General features: G+C 35.2%; 1 protein-coding gene and 1 long non-coding RNA gene across 4 annotated transcripts; one reads left to right on the top strand and one right to left on the bottom strand.

Annotated features, from left to right (window-relative positions):
• Positions 1-1,233: 1,233 nt before the first annotated feature.
• LOC127178349 (sulfotransferase 2B1-like) lies at positions 1,234-16,219 on the bottom strand. Of its 3 annotated transcripts, none has more exons than XM_051131179.1 (6): positions 8,363-8,566; positions 7,487-7,695; positions 3,292-3,418; positions 2,077-2,171; positions 1,813-1,993; positions 1,234-1,704 (listed from the first exon to the last, which is right to left on the bottom strand). In XM_051131179.1, the coding sequence occupies exons 1-6, from the start codon at positions 8,508-8,510 to the stop codon at positions 1,595-1,597; spliced, it is 870 nt and encodes a 289-aa protein (XP_050987136.1). In that variant the 5' UTR covers positions 8,511-8,566; the 3' UTR covers positions 1,234-1,594. The 3 variants fall into 3 exon arrangements, with proteins under 3 accessions (XP_050987136.1, XP_050987138.1, XP_050987137.1); XM_051131181.1 differs by lacking the exons at positions 1,813-1,993; positions 2,077-2,171; positions 3,292-3,418; positions 7,487-7,695; positions 8,363-8,566 and adding exons at positions 13,982-14,162; positions 14,249-14,343; positions 14,677-14,803; positions 15,273-15,481; positions 15,976-16,219 and having other exon boundaries at positions 1,369-1,704; XM_051131180.1 differs by lacking the exons at positions 1,234-1,704; positions 1,813-1,993; positions 2,077-2,171; ... (1 more) ...; positions 7,487-7,695; positions 8,363-8,566 and adding exons at positions 9,591-13,873; positions 13,982-14,162; positions 14,249-14,343; ... (1 more) ...; positions 15,273-15,481; positions 15,976-16,219.
• Positions 5,718-7,511, top strand: LOC127178352 (uncharacterized). Its single transcript, XR_007829382.1, has 3 exons — positions 5,718-5,983; positions 6,532-6,766; positions 7,396-7,511. It is a non-coding gene; the product is annotated as an uncharacterized LOC127178352 (long non-coding RNA).
• Positions 16,220-16,657: the final 438 nt, after the last annotated feature.

The following is a 16,657-nucleotide window of genomic DNA, read 5'->3' as shown; positions in this document are numbered from 1 at the left end:
TTTGGTCATGTGACTGTCTGTGACAGCAATGTGTTGAAGGTTGAGCAGTTGATTGGTACTCAGATAATAAACACATTTATATTTGAACTCATTAAAATGCTAAACAACCATTAAATAAAAAAATGTTTAATTACATTATTTATAACTGCTAAGCTTTTGATTATTTGCTTGGCTCTTTATTCAATTCTTTTCACCAGTTTTGCTCAGTGTACTTATGGAGAGGGAAAACAGTGCTTTTTTTTCATTTTGAATCTGCAAAGCTCGTTTGTTGACTACACAATCGTTATCGTTGCAGGTAAGCTATAGCTCAAGATAGTTGATAAGAAGAGGTAAACAAGTTTAAGTTATCACTGTGAGAATGCACATGTTTAGATCTTATCAATTTGCTGATTATTGCAGGTAGGCTAGAGTGGGGGAAAGCATCCCAAATATTTGTTTTAACTATGGGCTACGCTGACAAGAGTGATGTCGAAGCATTCACCATGAAGCTACCTACAATCTTAAAAATAAAGGTGCTTTACAATGCCATAGGAGAACCTTTTTTGTTTAAAGAATCTTTAACATCTGAAAAAACTTTGTTTCACAAAAGCTTCTTTGTGGCGAAAGAAGGTTCTTCTGATGATAAAAAGATAACAAAAGAGATGGTTCTATAAAGAACCTTTGACTGAATGGTTCTTCTATGGCATCGCTGTGAACAATCTTTTAAACCACCTTTATTTTTAAGAATGTAAGAAAAATTGGAAGTAAAATAATCTAATTTTCAGCAGTAAGAAAATTTATTTTTATTTTTTTTTGCAAACCTAGTTTGTGGGGTAAAACGCTCCCAGGGCGCATGGCTTAATTACAGAAGTTACTGTGTTCTTAACATCAAATGTATTCTAATTGGTTAAAATATAAATATATGGACTTTATATTTAAAGGGGTCATCAATATGATCAAGTTGATATGATTCTTTAGGATCTTAATGAAAAGTCTATAATATACTTTAAAAATTCTCAATGGTTGTGTAAAACAACGCCCTTTTTACCATGTCAAAATGAGCTCTGCAAAAATCATCCCATTCTGAGGGATTGTTCCTTTAAATGCAAATGAGCGCTGCTCGCCCCGCCCCTCTCTTCTCTCTGCTGCTCTGAGAGCTTGTTTACTTTCACCGCATTTAGGTAAAAATTACCTCAGGTTATCATCAGGTAGCTATAACTAGCCAGTCAACATCAGCTAACAATATTCAGAATTATTGATTATATTCATTTTAACTATAAGCTAAAACTGCCTGTACTCTGATTTTGCTGTAAATGTATAAAGCAAATTGCTTTGTCAGACTGGGGGCATTTTACCACACCTGTGGGGCAAAAACGTCCCCTTGGTACAAATTAAATTTTTGTTAAAAATCGAATAACATGAAAACTCTAGACATTTTTCATACTTGGTTTATAATTTGTGTTATTGTCACTAAAACTATGACAACTACTCTGGAGACATCTTGAGCAACTCAGCTTTAGGACAGCAGAGAGCGTTGCTGCAATAAATTTGACTCAACACAAGGTGTATTAAACAATTACATGTTCCATTTATGACTGTTTATTTTGATGTGCAATCATTCCCACGGGAATCTGATGTTACTTCCTTTCATTTCCTCTTGAATTACAGCTGTGAACTTGGCGTCAAGCTCAGGGCTGAAGTGATTCTTCCAGTCTCCGGCAACACCTTTAAATTAGAAGAGAGTTTTCATTCAGAAACAAATATCATCATAATGTCCAAGTTTTCAGTGCTTTTAAATAGCAGTTCTCAGATGATGCTTTGAAACCAGGTTACCTTTTCTGAGGAAGGGTGACTTCATGTTGTCCATAATATCTTGTGGCACCAGAGAGTAGTTTGACATTTTGTTTGTTTTCATATTTTTGAAAGTGCAATGATCGACCACACGATCCAGAGCCTCTGCGCTGAGCTCCCGACCAAGAAATTTTAAAATCCGGCTCAGGGCGTCATGGAGGTCCTACAAAAACCTTCATTTTATTGCATTGGGATATCTGATGCAGCATGTTTTTTTTCTGAAATCTGAGCATTGTTTCACTTTACCTGAACCATTTCTTCATAGGTGATGTACATAATTCTGTCACCGAGCTCAGGTTTTCGCCAACTTTTCACATGGTCGGTCCACTTTCCGAACAAAACTGTGCAAGTAATCGCAAATTGATTATTTCAATATTTATATTTACACTCTCCATGTACACATATCACGTTTGAGGCATGATTATTGTTAAATACAGAAATGAATCTGCTTTAATAGTGCTTTTGCAGTTTTTCTCAGTCGCTTTGGTGCATTTCTCGAATCATCCTTAATATTTGCAAAAAAGTATGTGCATTTCTCAAAACAATTTGTGCAAATAGCACCACACAATGGATTACCTGAAAAGCCCGTAGCTTACACAAAATCTTTAGTTCATCTCTCAAAACTAAGTGTTCATACCAATGAACAAATCAGTGCCATCAGAATGAAAAGTCCTTGTGTAATTGTGCAATCTATTTTAAAACTACAAATTTACTGTATGTGGGATATTGATTGAGAGTTACACTTTTACTAGTGGTCTGACAAAAAACAAACAAACAAACAAACAAACAAAAAAGCACACGACAACATCATTTTGATATAGAAAAGAAAAAGAAATATGGACACAAATGCGAAAATACAAAATTAAAAAGGCAAACACAGGAAATGCCCCCTAAGCAGAACTTTGCTTTTCCATGCAGCACTGTATAAGGAATTTTAGAGAACTGGTTTATCATTGGTTAATCCACGTTCTCTTCATTAGTGAAAGTCAAGATTCACCTGAAAAATTCATGGCAAATTTGTAACAAGTCTAATAGAAATGTGTAGAAAATATGCCTGACAGTTTATGACAGCTAGATCAACCATTTTGCATTTAATGATTTACACAATGAACTAATGACTAGATTTTTTGAAGGGTAGGACTATTGCATGGAGAATTATATAATACATTTTGAGCAATATGACATTAGCAACTGATAATGTAGGAAACCGCAGACAAATGTACATAATCAAATGCATGAATGTACCAAAGCAATTGCAACTTGTTGAAAAGAATAATAAACTACTTTTATGATATGCACAAGTGACTAGGTGATGTGGAGGTTGAACAAGTAGTTTTGCAAATTCTCATTTGAAAAATGCACCAAATGTTGAAAAAAAACACCAGTGTTCAAAAAGTAGTTATTTAGCATTTTACTTGTTACGTGAATACTCTATACTTAAAACTTGTATTCAAATCTCACCTTTTCCTGACAGAAATTTGTCAGTGAATTCTTCAAATGTTCCAGGGTCTTCAAGGAAACTGGCCATTTGATGAAAATGGAAAGATGAGACTATAACATCTTTCGGATTCCGAGTGACGTAGATTACCTGGAGACGAAAACAACATATATTATTTTAAAAAAGTGACTAGTCTGGACATGCATTTTGATGCATTTGATTTATATATCACAGTGAGATATGGCTTTATTGGCACAGCTGGGATTCGGCTGTAGGTAATCACGGCGTGCCGATATACAGCCATATCGCACTGCTACAAATGCGATACTGCATTTATACACCAATTCAACGCCACAAGTGTGTAAATACATAACAGGAACATTGAGTTGATTCACTGAAAATTTACTGTATTACTGAATCAAAAGCTGGCGAGTGTGATTACCTGCATCTGATCCAGCATTTAGTCTTCAGCTCAATCTCATATTCACAATAAAATAATAGTTTGAATGTCCGCTGAGGAAATATCTTTGTCGTAATGTTAAAGTATAAGTTCACTTCCAGAACAAAAAATTACAGATAATTTACTCACCCCTTTGTCATCCAAGATGTTCCTGTCTTTCTTTCTTCAGTCGTAAAGAAATTATGTTTCTTGAGGAAAACACTTCTCCATATAGTGGACTTCCATGGTGCCCCCAAGTTTGAACTTCCAAAATGCAGTTTAAATTAGGGATGGGTAGATCGACACCATTTCGAGTTTTTGACACACTAGTGTTTTGAAACCATGCTCCTAAGCATTGCTTGAAAAGAGGCTGTCATGTGATCTGTGAGAAGGAAGCTTCCTCACCTCACTTACACCTCACACCAGGCTCAAATACAAACCGTGTCCATTGCGCTGTCCCAAACCTGCTATTTATTTAGTGCAATGTTATAATTATATCGGTCACCATGCATATGTATGTAGTTTTTTACGTGGTGTATCGTTGTTAAAGTACTACTATTAAAAAAAACAATAATGTGAATTATTGTCTTTTGTCTGAATGACAATTTAAACACCTCGATAAAAGGATAAAAGTCCTTCCTCAACCACAAACCTTTTTGCTGCTTGTAAACAGCGCGTTCTCAGTTGTCAACAGCTCACATTGGTGATATTTATATATATATATATATATATATATATATATACATTACCGTTCAAAAGTTTGGGGTCAGTAAGACTTGTAATAGTCTTTAAAGAAGTCTCTTATGCTCATCAAGGCTGCATTTATTTGATTAAAAATATAGAAAAAAACAGTAATATTGCAAAATGTTTTTACAATATAAAATAATGTTTTTTATTTTAACATACTTTAAAATAGAATTTATTCCTGTGATGAAAAGCTGAATTTTTATCAGCTGTTACTCCAGTCTTAAGTGTCACATGATCCTTCAGAAATCATTCTAATATGCAGATTTATTATTAGAATGATCAATGTTGGATAATATCAACAGTTGTGCTGCCAAATATTTTTTGGAACCTGTGATTTTTTTTTTTTTTTTTTCAGGATTCTTTCATGAATAACAAGTTTAAAAAGTACAGTGTTTATTCAAAATATAAATATTTTATAACAATGTAAATTATTTATTATTAACTTAATAATAATAAACTTTTAATTATTAACTTAATACATCCTTGGTGAATAAAAGTATTAATTTCTTAAAAAAAAAAAAAAGAGAAACAATAAAAATTTACTGACCCCAAACTTTTGAACGGTAGTGTATATATACCAATTATGTTGGTCTAATCTATTGGGGTATTAAACATTCTATTTAGGAGGTGAAAAGACAATAGTCTGATGCAAAATGAAGAACATAAGCCTTTGTCATTGTATTGTGCAAAATACAATACATTTTGGAAACCTTGCTAATGACGTATATGCTTATAAAATTCACAAATAAATCTTACAATGACACCCCAATGAACAAAATAACTGAATGACACATTTTGTGCAAGAATTTTTATTGACCACCAGAAGGCGTAGCAGAGAACTGTATCAAAAGCTTTGAAGCATCAAAGCAGTTTGTTGTAAAAGCCTCAATGCTTCAAAAGCCTCATTCGGCACATCCCTAGTTTAAACGCAGCTTCAAATGGCTCTAAACGATCCCAGCCGAGGAAGAAGTGTCTTATCTAGCGAAACGATCGGTCATTTTTAAAACAAATTGACAATTTATATACTTTTTAACCTCAAAATGCTCGTCTTGTCTACTTCTGCGTGAACTCCGGTTCAAGACACTTAGGGTATGTCGAAAAACTCCCATCTCGTTTGCTTCCCCAACTTCAAAATCGTCCTACATCGCTGTTTTACCTTTTTTGCAAAGGGCGACCAAATACAGCAATGTAGGACGATTTTGAAGTTGGGGAAGAAAACGAGATGGGAGTTTTTCGACATACCCTAACTGTCTTAAACCGGAGTTCACTACGAAGTAGATAAGACGAGCGTTTGAGCTTAAAAAGTATATAAATTGTCAATATGTTTCGAAAACGACTGATCGTTTAAGACCCTTCTTTCTCTTTTAAAGCCAGTTCAAGTTGCATTTAAACTGCATTTTGGAAATTCAAACTTGGAGGCACCATTAAAGTCCACTATATGGAAATAATTCCTGAAATGTTTTCCTCAAGAAACATAATTTTTTATCGACTGAAGAAAGAAAAACATTAACATCTTGGATGACAAGGCAGTGAGTAAATTATCTGTAAATCCTTAATCTGTTAAGGGTGATTTCCAGTTATAACTCTGGTCAGTGCATTTGCTGGCTGAGTCTTACAAGGTGTTATTAAAGGTAAAAATTATTTTATAACCAAGTGTTCAACCCTGTCTGTTGTCGCCATCTAATGGCGAAACAATGTAACTAATCACAATCATGAACACACTGTTTCTCAATATTATTAAAGGGGTAATTGGACACCCATTTTCCCCAAGTTGATATGATTCTTTAGTGTCTTAATGAAGTCTATAATATACTTTGGTTAAAAATTCTCAATGGTTGTGTAAAAAAACACCCTTTTTACCTTGTCAACATGAGCTCTGCAAAAATCATCCCATTCTGAGGGATTGTTCCTTTAAATGCAAATGAGCTCTGCTAGCCCCGCCCCTCTCTTCTCTCTGTGGAGTGACGAGCCTGTTTACTTTAGCCGCGTTTAGCCGCTAAACTTGCTAACTAACACGTTATTAGGAAAGGTGATTGCAAAGATTTATAAAAAACCCTTATACTCACTTCTGCTGTAGGTGAAGCTGGATCACGAATGATTTGCGCGAACTTAGACGGATATATGTACATCGGGAGGCGCATTCCCTTCACAAACAAACGTAATCCACTGCATCTTCAGCAGCTCGGATGTCGGGAGTAAATGACGACCACTATGTTCATTATTACATCCAGCAACACAACACCTCAATCACTCAATCGGAGATATTCTTGTCATCAGAACAACAGAGGTCGGACTGAGACAGCTGATCTGAGGTAAGACGCTCATGTCAATCAACTATCGTGGGAGCGGCTTCACACCAACAGGCATCTGCCATCATAAAAGTTGCTAGGCAATTCAGCACTCTAATATACAACATTAATATAACATGGTGAGATTTCGCCCTGAGCCAAAACTGTTTGCTCTGGAACAAAAAATAGATACATGAGACCAAATACTGCTCATTAGAAGTAAAAAAAAAAACCACGCTTTGCACAGAATATTTAAAACACGGCACTTCGTTCATTTTTTTATGCGAGGATGTACATTAAATTTATGAATGGTGCCAGCTGACATTCTTATAAAACTTACAGTGGCAACAAAAAATACTGAAGAATAAACTAGGATTCAGTAAAATAAACAAACCAATAATTCAATCATGATGCAGTGCATCCATGTAAGCGAAGTGGCAACATCACATTGTTAGTTAATGTGCAAATATGCAGCTGTCATTTAATTGTAATAGACTGCAGAACTAGTACTGCAAAATTACTGTGAAAACATGGCATTTTGTAGCCAGTAATAGACTGTACATTTTATTTATTTTTTGTATTCCTGATGAACTCGTTATTTAATTTGAGTAGTTCAACTGGCCTAACTTGTTTTGTTGTTTGTTTTTTGACAGGAGATGTCAACACAGTTTTTTTCCCAGTGGTACGTCAAAACTAATCTATACAGACTATATGTAGATAGGACAGCTCAGCTGTTTTCTGTACCTTGGCCTTTGACTTGAAAAAGGAGGAAGGCATCAACTGATACTGCATGTGGGAGACGATGGCTCGCGGTGAAGGGAGTTTATCGAGGACCAATGGAGCTCGTGTTTCCTCCAGCCATGGAGCCCTGTCCCAGTTAGGGACGGTTTCCACAGACGTCAGGTCTCCTCCATTCAGGAGCGGCGGAAGAATTTCCTGCATCCATGTGGTACCTGAAAAACAGAATAATGAACACATGAAAAATATAGTAACCTGTGAAGTTCAATATTAAAATGTTAATGCATAGAGTCAAATAAAGTAATGGATCGATATTCTATAAAACAAAAAAGAGTGATTTGCAGTCTGGGGAAAATCAAAATACAGACACCTAAACTGCATTCAAGACAGAGTAGCGGTTAAATGCTAACACTTTACAACGTACAATTGTTAGTAATGAAAAATAGATTTATTACACTATAAATACTATTTATTAATCTTTGTTAAAGTGTTAGTTCATAAAAATATTCGTTCATTGTTCATGTTAGTTCACAGTGCATTAACTAATGTTAACAAACACTTTGTGTTTTAATAATGCATTAGTAAGTGCTGAAATTAATATTAACTGTAGAAGTAGTGTTCATTCTTAGTTCATGTTAATTAATGTAGTTAACTAATGCTAACTAATGAACTTTTTTGTAATGTGAAGTCTTAAATAATAGTTTTACATAACTGCTGCACATTTTTTGTGCGTACTGTACAATTTCTATATGTGCATAAGAAAGTGGTGAAGATTAAAGATATATGAGCAAAATGTAATGCAATAAGTCTTTGCTTCGTGTGTTTCTGAATGCATGAGAAGAGAAATAAACTGTATGCATTGAAAACAATGAATCATCTTACCGGATTTTGGATAGGTCACAGCAAAGACATCATCATCTTTGACTTGGAAGTTTTCGAGGTATTTGAGACTTTCCTCTGAATGAGCTACCTTAGGCAGCATGAGACCATGGTAAACCAAATACAAATCGCTGTCTGCCATTCTCTGCATAGTGGACTTTGAAAACTGTACATTCACCGTGTGAATTCACTTATGCTTGAAAGAGAGGGAGAGAGAGAGAGAGAGACTGAAAGAAAGCTAGAGTGATGTTTTACGGTGAGAGCATTCATTAACTCAACAGGGGGCTATACTGCTGACATTCACAGGAGAATTTGGGGGAAAGGTTATTTGGGTCCAAGTGCGCTTACAAAGGGCGATTTTATGTGCGAAAAACTGAAAAGGATAGTTCCAAAGTCTTTTATAATGATTTCTTTTTTTTTTTTTTGAAAAGGAAGAACCAAAGGAGCATAGTATTTTCAACCATGATAATATATGATTAATATATGATCAGGGAAACAATTGCAGTGGCCAAAAAATTACAAAATGTAACAGCCTCAAAGAATCAAAGATGACAAGACTGTTTAAATGAGTCTAAAAAAGACTGAAAACTTTTTAAAGAAAAATTAGTTTGTAACAAAACTCCAAAGAACAAATCAAAATGATCAAAGATCAAAAAAATATGTAAAAGTACTTCAAGGGAAGAAAGATAACGATTGTGTAGTTAATCACTGCAGGTAAGCTAGCTCTAAAGATAGTTGATAAGAAGGGGGGGAAACAAGTTCAAGTTATAACAATAATGCTTCTAAGAAAAAAAAATGAAGAGAATGCATGTTTAGCTCTTATCAGCTTGTTGATAATTGCAGGTATCCATTACAGTGTTTTTAAAGCTGTAGACCTAAAAGTTCTGGAGGTTAAAATACAAAACTTAAAAAAAAAATAGCTAAATCTATTGAATATTTCTCTTTATTTTACCTACAGAACTGAATGGCTAATTATAACAAGTTTTGTCTTTCCTCAAGATAAATCCCACCAACAGCACATGATATATGCCTGACACAATGTAAACTGCATACCAACATGTTTAACTAAATTTGTGTACATTTAAAAATGTGCCAGGAATGTGTCTGTTTATTTAGTTAATTGAATGAAGTATAAACACATTCTCACTAATAACAGTTATACTCTGACAGTCTTTGTTATGGCTTTTGTTGTTGTTGTTGTTGTTGTTTCAATAATGGCATGAGACAAAAAGTCATTTTAAGATTTATTTTCTTGCAAGAAAAGATCAAGAGTCATACATGACAAAGAGAAACACATTGACTCTGTATTTATACCCTAATCAAATCCGGATGCTTATCTCACCCAATGATAATACATATTCACAGTGTAAGTACATTTAAAATATCCAACTAAGCTCCCAAGATGTATTACATGCAAAAAGTTTTTAAGAAGCTAAAAATAACATTGTTTTGCACATCAATATCAAAATAGATCCCTGATTTCCTGTTATTTTTCAGCTCATGAAAACTGAAGCATATTTAATAAGGCCTTTAGAAAAGGGTTAGGACACTCTCTAGTAGAGTAAAGCAAATAAAGCTAATACAAAAATATAAAATTTCCTGAATATTTAACAAACATAAATGAAAATATAGCTGCAAGCAGCAATTGCGGGGCCAAGCACAAAAGAGGCAGAATGAGGACTTAAGCACGGCAAGGAGCAGCAGACCGACTACAACAGTGAGTAACTTAAGCCATTTTAGGATAATATCAGTTGAAATGGCTGAAAAATCATAAATACAACCAATCGTAATAAAATTTAATGGCTTATCACTTTTGACCAACAGGTGGTGCTGTTTTCAAATTGATGTGACGTGTTCTGTGTGAAATGACAATGACACACACAAAGTTTGCCGTCATTATGTCAAAGCTTTGCAGAGATACAGCCTCAGATGTAGTTTGGCATCTTTCCAGCAAATTTGTTGATGCGCTAAACGAAAACGGTTTCGTATATCGACACGAAATTCATAACTTTTTGCCAGCATAGTCTGAAGATGATCTGAGTCAAATTTGGTGAAGATCGGACTAACAGTCTGGGAGGAGTTCGAAAAAGTAGGTTTTGTACATTCATCAAAATGGCGGACAGGAAGTTTGGCCAATTTCGGCATAATGGGTATCAATGTTCTCGACTTGACCCAAGGAATCTATTGGCATCAGTTTCATTCCAATAGGCTAATGTAAACAGAAGTTATTAGCATTTTTGTAAATTTCATTATTAATGTTTAGTGAATGGCGTATTACTTCTGACCCATAGGTGGCACTGTTACCAAATTGATGTGGCTTGGTCAGAGTGTGGTGACAATAGCACATATAAAATTTGGTGTCAATATGTCAAAGCTTTGCAGAGATACAGACTCGGATGCAATTTGGCATCTTTCCAGTAAATTCGTTGATGCGCTAAACGAAAACGGTTTCGTGTATCGACACAAAATCCATAACTTTTTGTCAGCATGGTCTGAAGATGATCTGAGTCAAATTTGGTGAAAATTGGGCTAACGGTCTAGGAGGAGTTTGAAAAAGTAGGTTTTTAACATGAATCAAAATGGCGGACAGGAAGTTCAGCCAAAATGGGCAAAATTGGTATCGGTGTTCTCAGCATGACCGAAGGAATCTATCAAAATCAGTTTCATTTCAATAGGCTAATGTACGCAAAAGTTATTAGCATTTTTTGAAATTTCGTCATAACTTTTGACCACAAGGTGGCGCTGGCCCCAAAATTTTTATGTACATTCAGGGCATGGTGCCGAACATTTTTGTAATTAATGTCGAAACGATACGCTAATCCGTTCTCAAGATACAGCATTTTAAAGCTAAATTCAAAATGGCCGACACCCAAAATGGCTGACATGGGAAAATTGGATATGGTTCGACTCGGTATGACACACTGAATCTAAAGAGACCAGTTTTGTGATTTTTGGACAAATCATTCAGATGTTATAAAGAAAAATAGCCATTTTTCGTATCTCCTGACCACTAGGGGGCACTGCACCGAAACACTGCAGGTAGGTTCAGGTCATGCTTGTTATAACACACACCAAGTTTGGTGTCAATATGACAAACTATTACGGAGATATAGCCTCACATTGATTTTTACTAGCTTTTCGTAGAATTCTTTTGCGTGTTATTCGTGAACGGCTGGACGAATCGACTTGAATTCCATAACTTTTTGCCAGCATGGTCTGAAGATGATCTGGATCAATTTTTGTGACAATCGGTGCAACGGCCTAGGACGAGTTCGAAAAAGTAGGTTTTACGAACAATTGAGAATAGCGAAAAAACTAAACCTTACGATTTTTGAATTTTGGTGTCCATTCAACTCGGCATAAGCCAAGGAATCAGAGGAAAAAAGAATTTTTGTTGTGTGGCTTACGGTTCAAAAGTTATTAGCATAAATTTTTTGAAAGTTTGGACAAGTGGTGGCGCTAGAGAGTTTGAGTTAGAGACTCCAAACTTGCTATGGTTAATGTTGAGACTGTCCTCTATCAGTGTGCAAAATTATACAACTTTCCCGCAAGCGGTTCTATGGGCTGCCATAGACTTGCGGCGGAAGAGGAAGAAGAAGAAGAAGAAGAAGAAGAAGAAGAAGCGGAATAATAATAACGCCAACGGATACAATAGGTGCCACCGCACCTCTGGTGCTTGGCCCCTAATAATGAGTCCGTGATCTGTGTGGGGTTCAGTATCAAAATCATTGAGTATCTTGTGGGTTCAGATTTGCCAGTATTTGCTGTCAGCTGATCATCTTAGGCCTCTTATGTTACGGCCATTGCCCTTTATTGCTGGTCTCATCTGCAATCCTGCCTCAGGACTATAGCATATTCACGCAGGTTATGAGGAGTAGAAAGGTCTGTTTAATGTCAGTTATTGTAACTGTGATCTTTACTGCTCATTGCCTGTAAACTGTTATTGTCTTTAGGACTGATCCACAGGTGGATGTCCAATAATTGTGTATGATTTATTGAACAAGCATGAGAACCATTGTTTAAATCCTTTCCGTTATCTATAAAGCTTTCTTTATAAATTAATATTTCTTATATGGTCACACTTTAGTTCGGGGGACTAATTCTCACTATTAACAAACCATTAACTTTTACCTCAATAAACTCCTAATGTGCTGCTTATTAGCAGTTAGGGTAGTTGTTAAGTTTAGGTATCGCATTAAAGGATCAAAATATATGGTCAGACAGAATAAAGCATTAATATGTGCTTTATAAGTACTATGTATTATGCATTTTTGCAGTTGAAGTCAAAATTTTACATACACCTTGCAGAATCTGCGAAATGTTATTTTACCAAAAGAGGGATCATACAAAATACATGTTATTTTTTATTTAGTACTGAACTGAAGAAGATATTTCACATAAAAGATGTTTACATATAGTCCACAAGAGAAAATAATAGTTGAATTTATAAAAATGACACTGACAAAAGTTTACATACGCTTGAAAAATGATGCATTAAGAGACAGGGGTGAAAACTTTTGAACGGAATGAAGATGTGTACATTTTTCTTACTAAATATCATATATATATATATATATATATATTTTTTTTTTTTTTTTTTCATTTAGTTTTCATTTCATTGCCTTTCAGAAGCTACAGAATAAGTTCAATTTACCCTGATCTTCAAATTCAAAAAGCTTTTAACCCCTAGCTATTAATACATTGTGTTTCCTTCTGAAGCATCAGTGAGTGTTTGAACCTTCTGTAATAGTTGCATGAGTCCCTCAGTTGTTTTTTTTTTCTGAAGAACAGCAGGTATCTTAACTGTTCAGGACAAACAAGGGACTTTTGAACAATTATCACTTAAAAAAAAACAAACAAAAAACAGCTGTGGATCATTCAGATAACAACACAGTATTAGGAATCAAGCATATGTGAACTTTTGAACGGGGTTATAATATCTATCTATAATATCTTACTCAGGTCAGTAATAAATAAAAAATAACATGCACGTTGTATGATTCCTCTTATTTTGGTAAATAATTAACATTTTGCAGATTGTGCAAACTTTTGACCTCAACTGTATGTAGTAGGTAGTGTGCACATATTTTCATATGCGTGAAAGACCTAAATGATCTACTACACAACACTGTAACCCACAATGAAATTCAAGTTAAACAGATGTTGGATGTTGCATCCTCACCGTTATGTTGCAAAAACCCAACATTGGTCTAACTGTCTCACACTGTAACGTCTTATTATCTTGAGCAACTCCAACATAGCTTCAGGACAGCAGAGGGCGTTGCTGCAATAACTCTGCAATAAACTTCAATCAACAAAAAGTGAATTGAACAATCACATGTTCCATCTATGACTGTTTATTTTGATGTGTACCAAGATGTCATGACAAGAGATTCAGTCATTCCTCATCCCATGGAAATCTGATGTTACTTCCTTTCATTTCCTCTTGAATTACAGCTGTAAACTTGGCGTCAAGCTCAGGGCTGAAGTAATTCTTCCAGTCTCCGGCGATACCTTTAAATGAGCAGACAGGCTTCATTCAAGAACAAATATCATCATAATGTCCAAGTTTTCAATGCTGTTAAATAGCAGCTCTAAGCTGATGCTTTAAAACCAGGGTACCTTTTCTGAGGAAGGGCGACTTCTTGTTGTCCATAAATTCTTGTGGCACCAGAGTGTAGTTTGACATTTTGTTTGTTTTCATATTTTTGAAAGTGCAATGATCGACCACACGATCCAGAGCCTCTGCGCTGAGCTCCCGACCAAGAAATTTTAAAATCCGGCTCAGGACACCACGGAGGTCCTACAATTGCAAGAACCTTTGCATTGGATATTTGATGCTGCATGTTTCTTTCTGATGTCTGAGTGAGCAGCATCATTTAACTTTACCTGAAGCATTTCTTCATAGGTGATGTACATAATTCGGTCTCCAAGCTCAGGTTTTTGCCAACTTTTCACATGGTCAGTCCACTTTGCAAAGAAAACTGCAAATTGATCATTGCAATATTTATATTTACACTCACCATCCACACGTCATTTTTGATGCATGTTTTTGTTAAGTACAGAAATGAATCTTGTGAAATGAATTTAATAGTGGTTTTAAAGCAGTTAAAAGGGTGTTTTGGGGCATGATGTAAAGTGGGCCTTAGTACGGCAGCAACATTAATTATATATATATATATATATATATATATATATATATATTTATATATATATATATATATATATGTATATATATATATATATATATAAAATGCACCAATGTTCAAAATCAACAGTCAGTTCACATGAATACTGAATGTGTTTAAATGTCTCACCTTTTCCTGACAGGAATTTGTCAGTAAATTCTTCAAATGTTCCAGGGTCTTCAAGGAAACTGGCCATTTGATGAAAGTGAAAAGATGAGACTATAACATCTTTAGGATTCCTAGTGACATAGATCACCTGTAGGTGAAAACAAGATATAATGATAAGACTAGTCCGGACATGCATTTTGGTATGAGAGAACACTGTAAGAAAAAGCCGGGATTTTGCAATGATTGTCAGTAATGAAGTAGTGTACTGAGAGTTATACAGTGAAGTCAATGCAGGCAATGTCATTTTGTGTCATAACATAAACACACACACACAGTCATATTTTCTAATAAATCAACAGCCTGATGTTAATTATTCCATTATATATGCCGCAGTGCATGCTAGGAAGTGAAGTGTCAACATCACATTTTGAAAGTTAATGAAGCTAATCTGCAAATATGCAGCTATCATTTATTTGTAAACAACTGTAGAATTACTACTGTAAAACTACTGTAAATCTATGGCATCTTGTAGCCACAAATCTACTATAAATGAATACCTTTTTGTTGAGTCTTTAACAGACTATGTATTGGTATGACAGTTCTGCTGTTTTCTGTACCTTGGCCTTTGATTTGAAAAAGGAGGGTGGCATCAAATGATAATGCATGTGGGAGACAATGGCTCGTGGTGAAGGGAGTTTATCGAGGACCAATGCAGCTCGTGTTTCCTCCAGCCATGGAGCCCTGTCCCAGTTAGGGATGGTTTCTACAGACGTCAGGTCTCCTCCATTTAGGAGTGGCGGAAGAATTTCCTGCATCCATGTGGTACCTGAAAAACACAGGCAGAGGATGCATTGAACAATTTAATGCATGTAAAGAGAAACAGAATTGACCATTTGCATTTGAATAACAATACATAGAATAAAGAACAACATTATGCAGAATGCATTAGCCTGTTAATGCACATAGAATAAATTAGTCAATGGATATTCTATAAAACAAAACAGAGTGATTTGCAGTCTGAGAAAAAATCTAAATGCAAACACCTAGATTGCGTTCATGAGAGAATAAGAGTCAAATGATAGTTTTGTATCGTTTAACTGCTGCACAATTTGGTTTGCATACTGTACAATTTTGCATACTGTACAATATTTGTTTTGCATACTGTACAATTTATATACATAAGAATAGAAAACCTTGCATCTTTTGCAAAGATTAACGCTATGCGAGGGAAAAAGCAATGCAATAAGTCTTTGCTTCCCGTGTTTCTGAATGCATGGAAGGAGAGATAGACTGTTTGCATTGAAAGCAAAAAGATCTTACCGGATTTTGGATAGGTAACAGCAAAGACATCGTCATCTTTGACTTGGAAATTCTCGAGGTATTTGAGACTTTCCTCTGAATGAACTATCTTTGGCAGCAGGAGGCCATGGTAAACCATATATAAATCGTTGTCCGCCATTCTCCGCAAGACCGGACTTTAAAATAAACGTTCTGTAAATTCACTTATGTTTGAAAAGGGCAGAATGAGTGAAAGACAGAGAGAGAGAGAGAAACAGAGCGAGAGTGACGTTTGACAGTGAAAGCAGTGACGTTGAGAGGGTGGGGGTTATGGGCGTTTAGCCACTGATGTTTTGCCAGAAGCCCCTGATGTTTTCTGAATATGGACCATTTACTTAAAACATGTTTTGTGTTCTAATTACGTTAGTAACGTAATTACGTTACTTTGTTACTTTTTATGGAAGGTAATGCGTTACTTTTTAAATCCAGGCAGGGCTTGTTTGTTTTTAAAATAAAAAGTTCTACTTTTGGCAAACGTAAAAGCTCTTTCACACCAAAAGTGAAAAGAATAAGCCTCAGGCTGAAGGAAAAGTGAATTAATGTCTGTAGGAATAAAAAATGAAGCACAGATGTTAGTTTATAGTTATTTTTGCTTATTAGAAAAGTTAAATTGGAGCATCGAAGGTCAGCAGCAAAGACACTGGTTAATGAAATGAGATTCAAT

This window comes from Labeo rohita, chromosome 16, assembly GCF_022985175.1.
Source record: "Labeo rohita strain BAU-BD-2019 chromosome 16, IGBB_LRoh.1.0, whole genome shotgun sequence".
In the NCBI taxonomy this organism is placed as follows: domain Eukaryota; kingdom Metazoa; phylum Chordata; class Actinopteri; order Cypriniformes; family Cyprinidae; genus Labeo; species Labeo rohita.
Note: the sequence above shows the minus strand (reverse complement) of the source record. Positions and strands in the feature narration are given on the sequence as shown.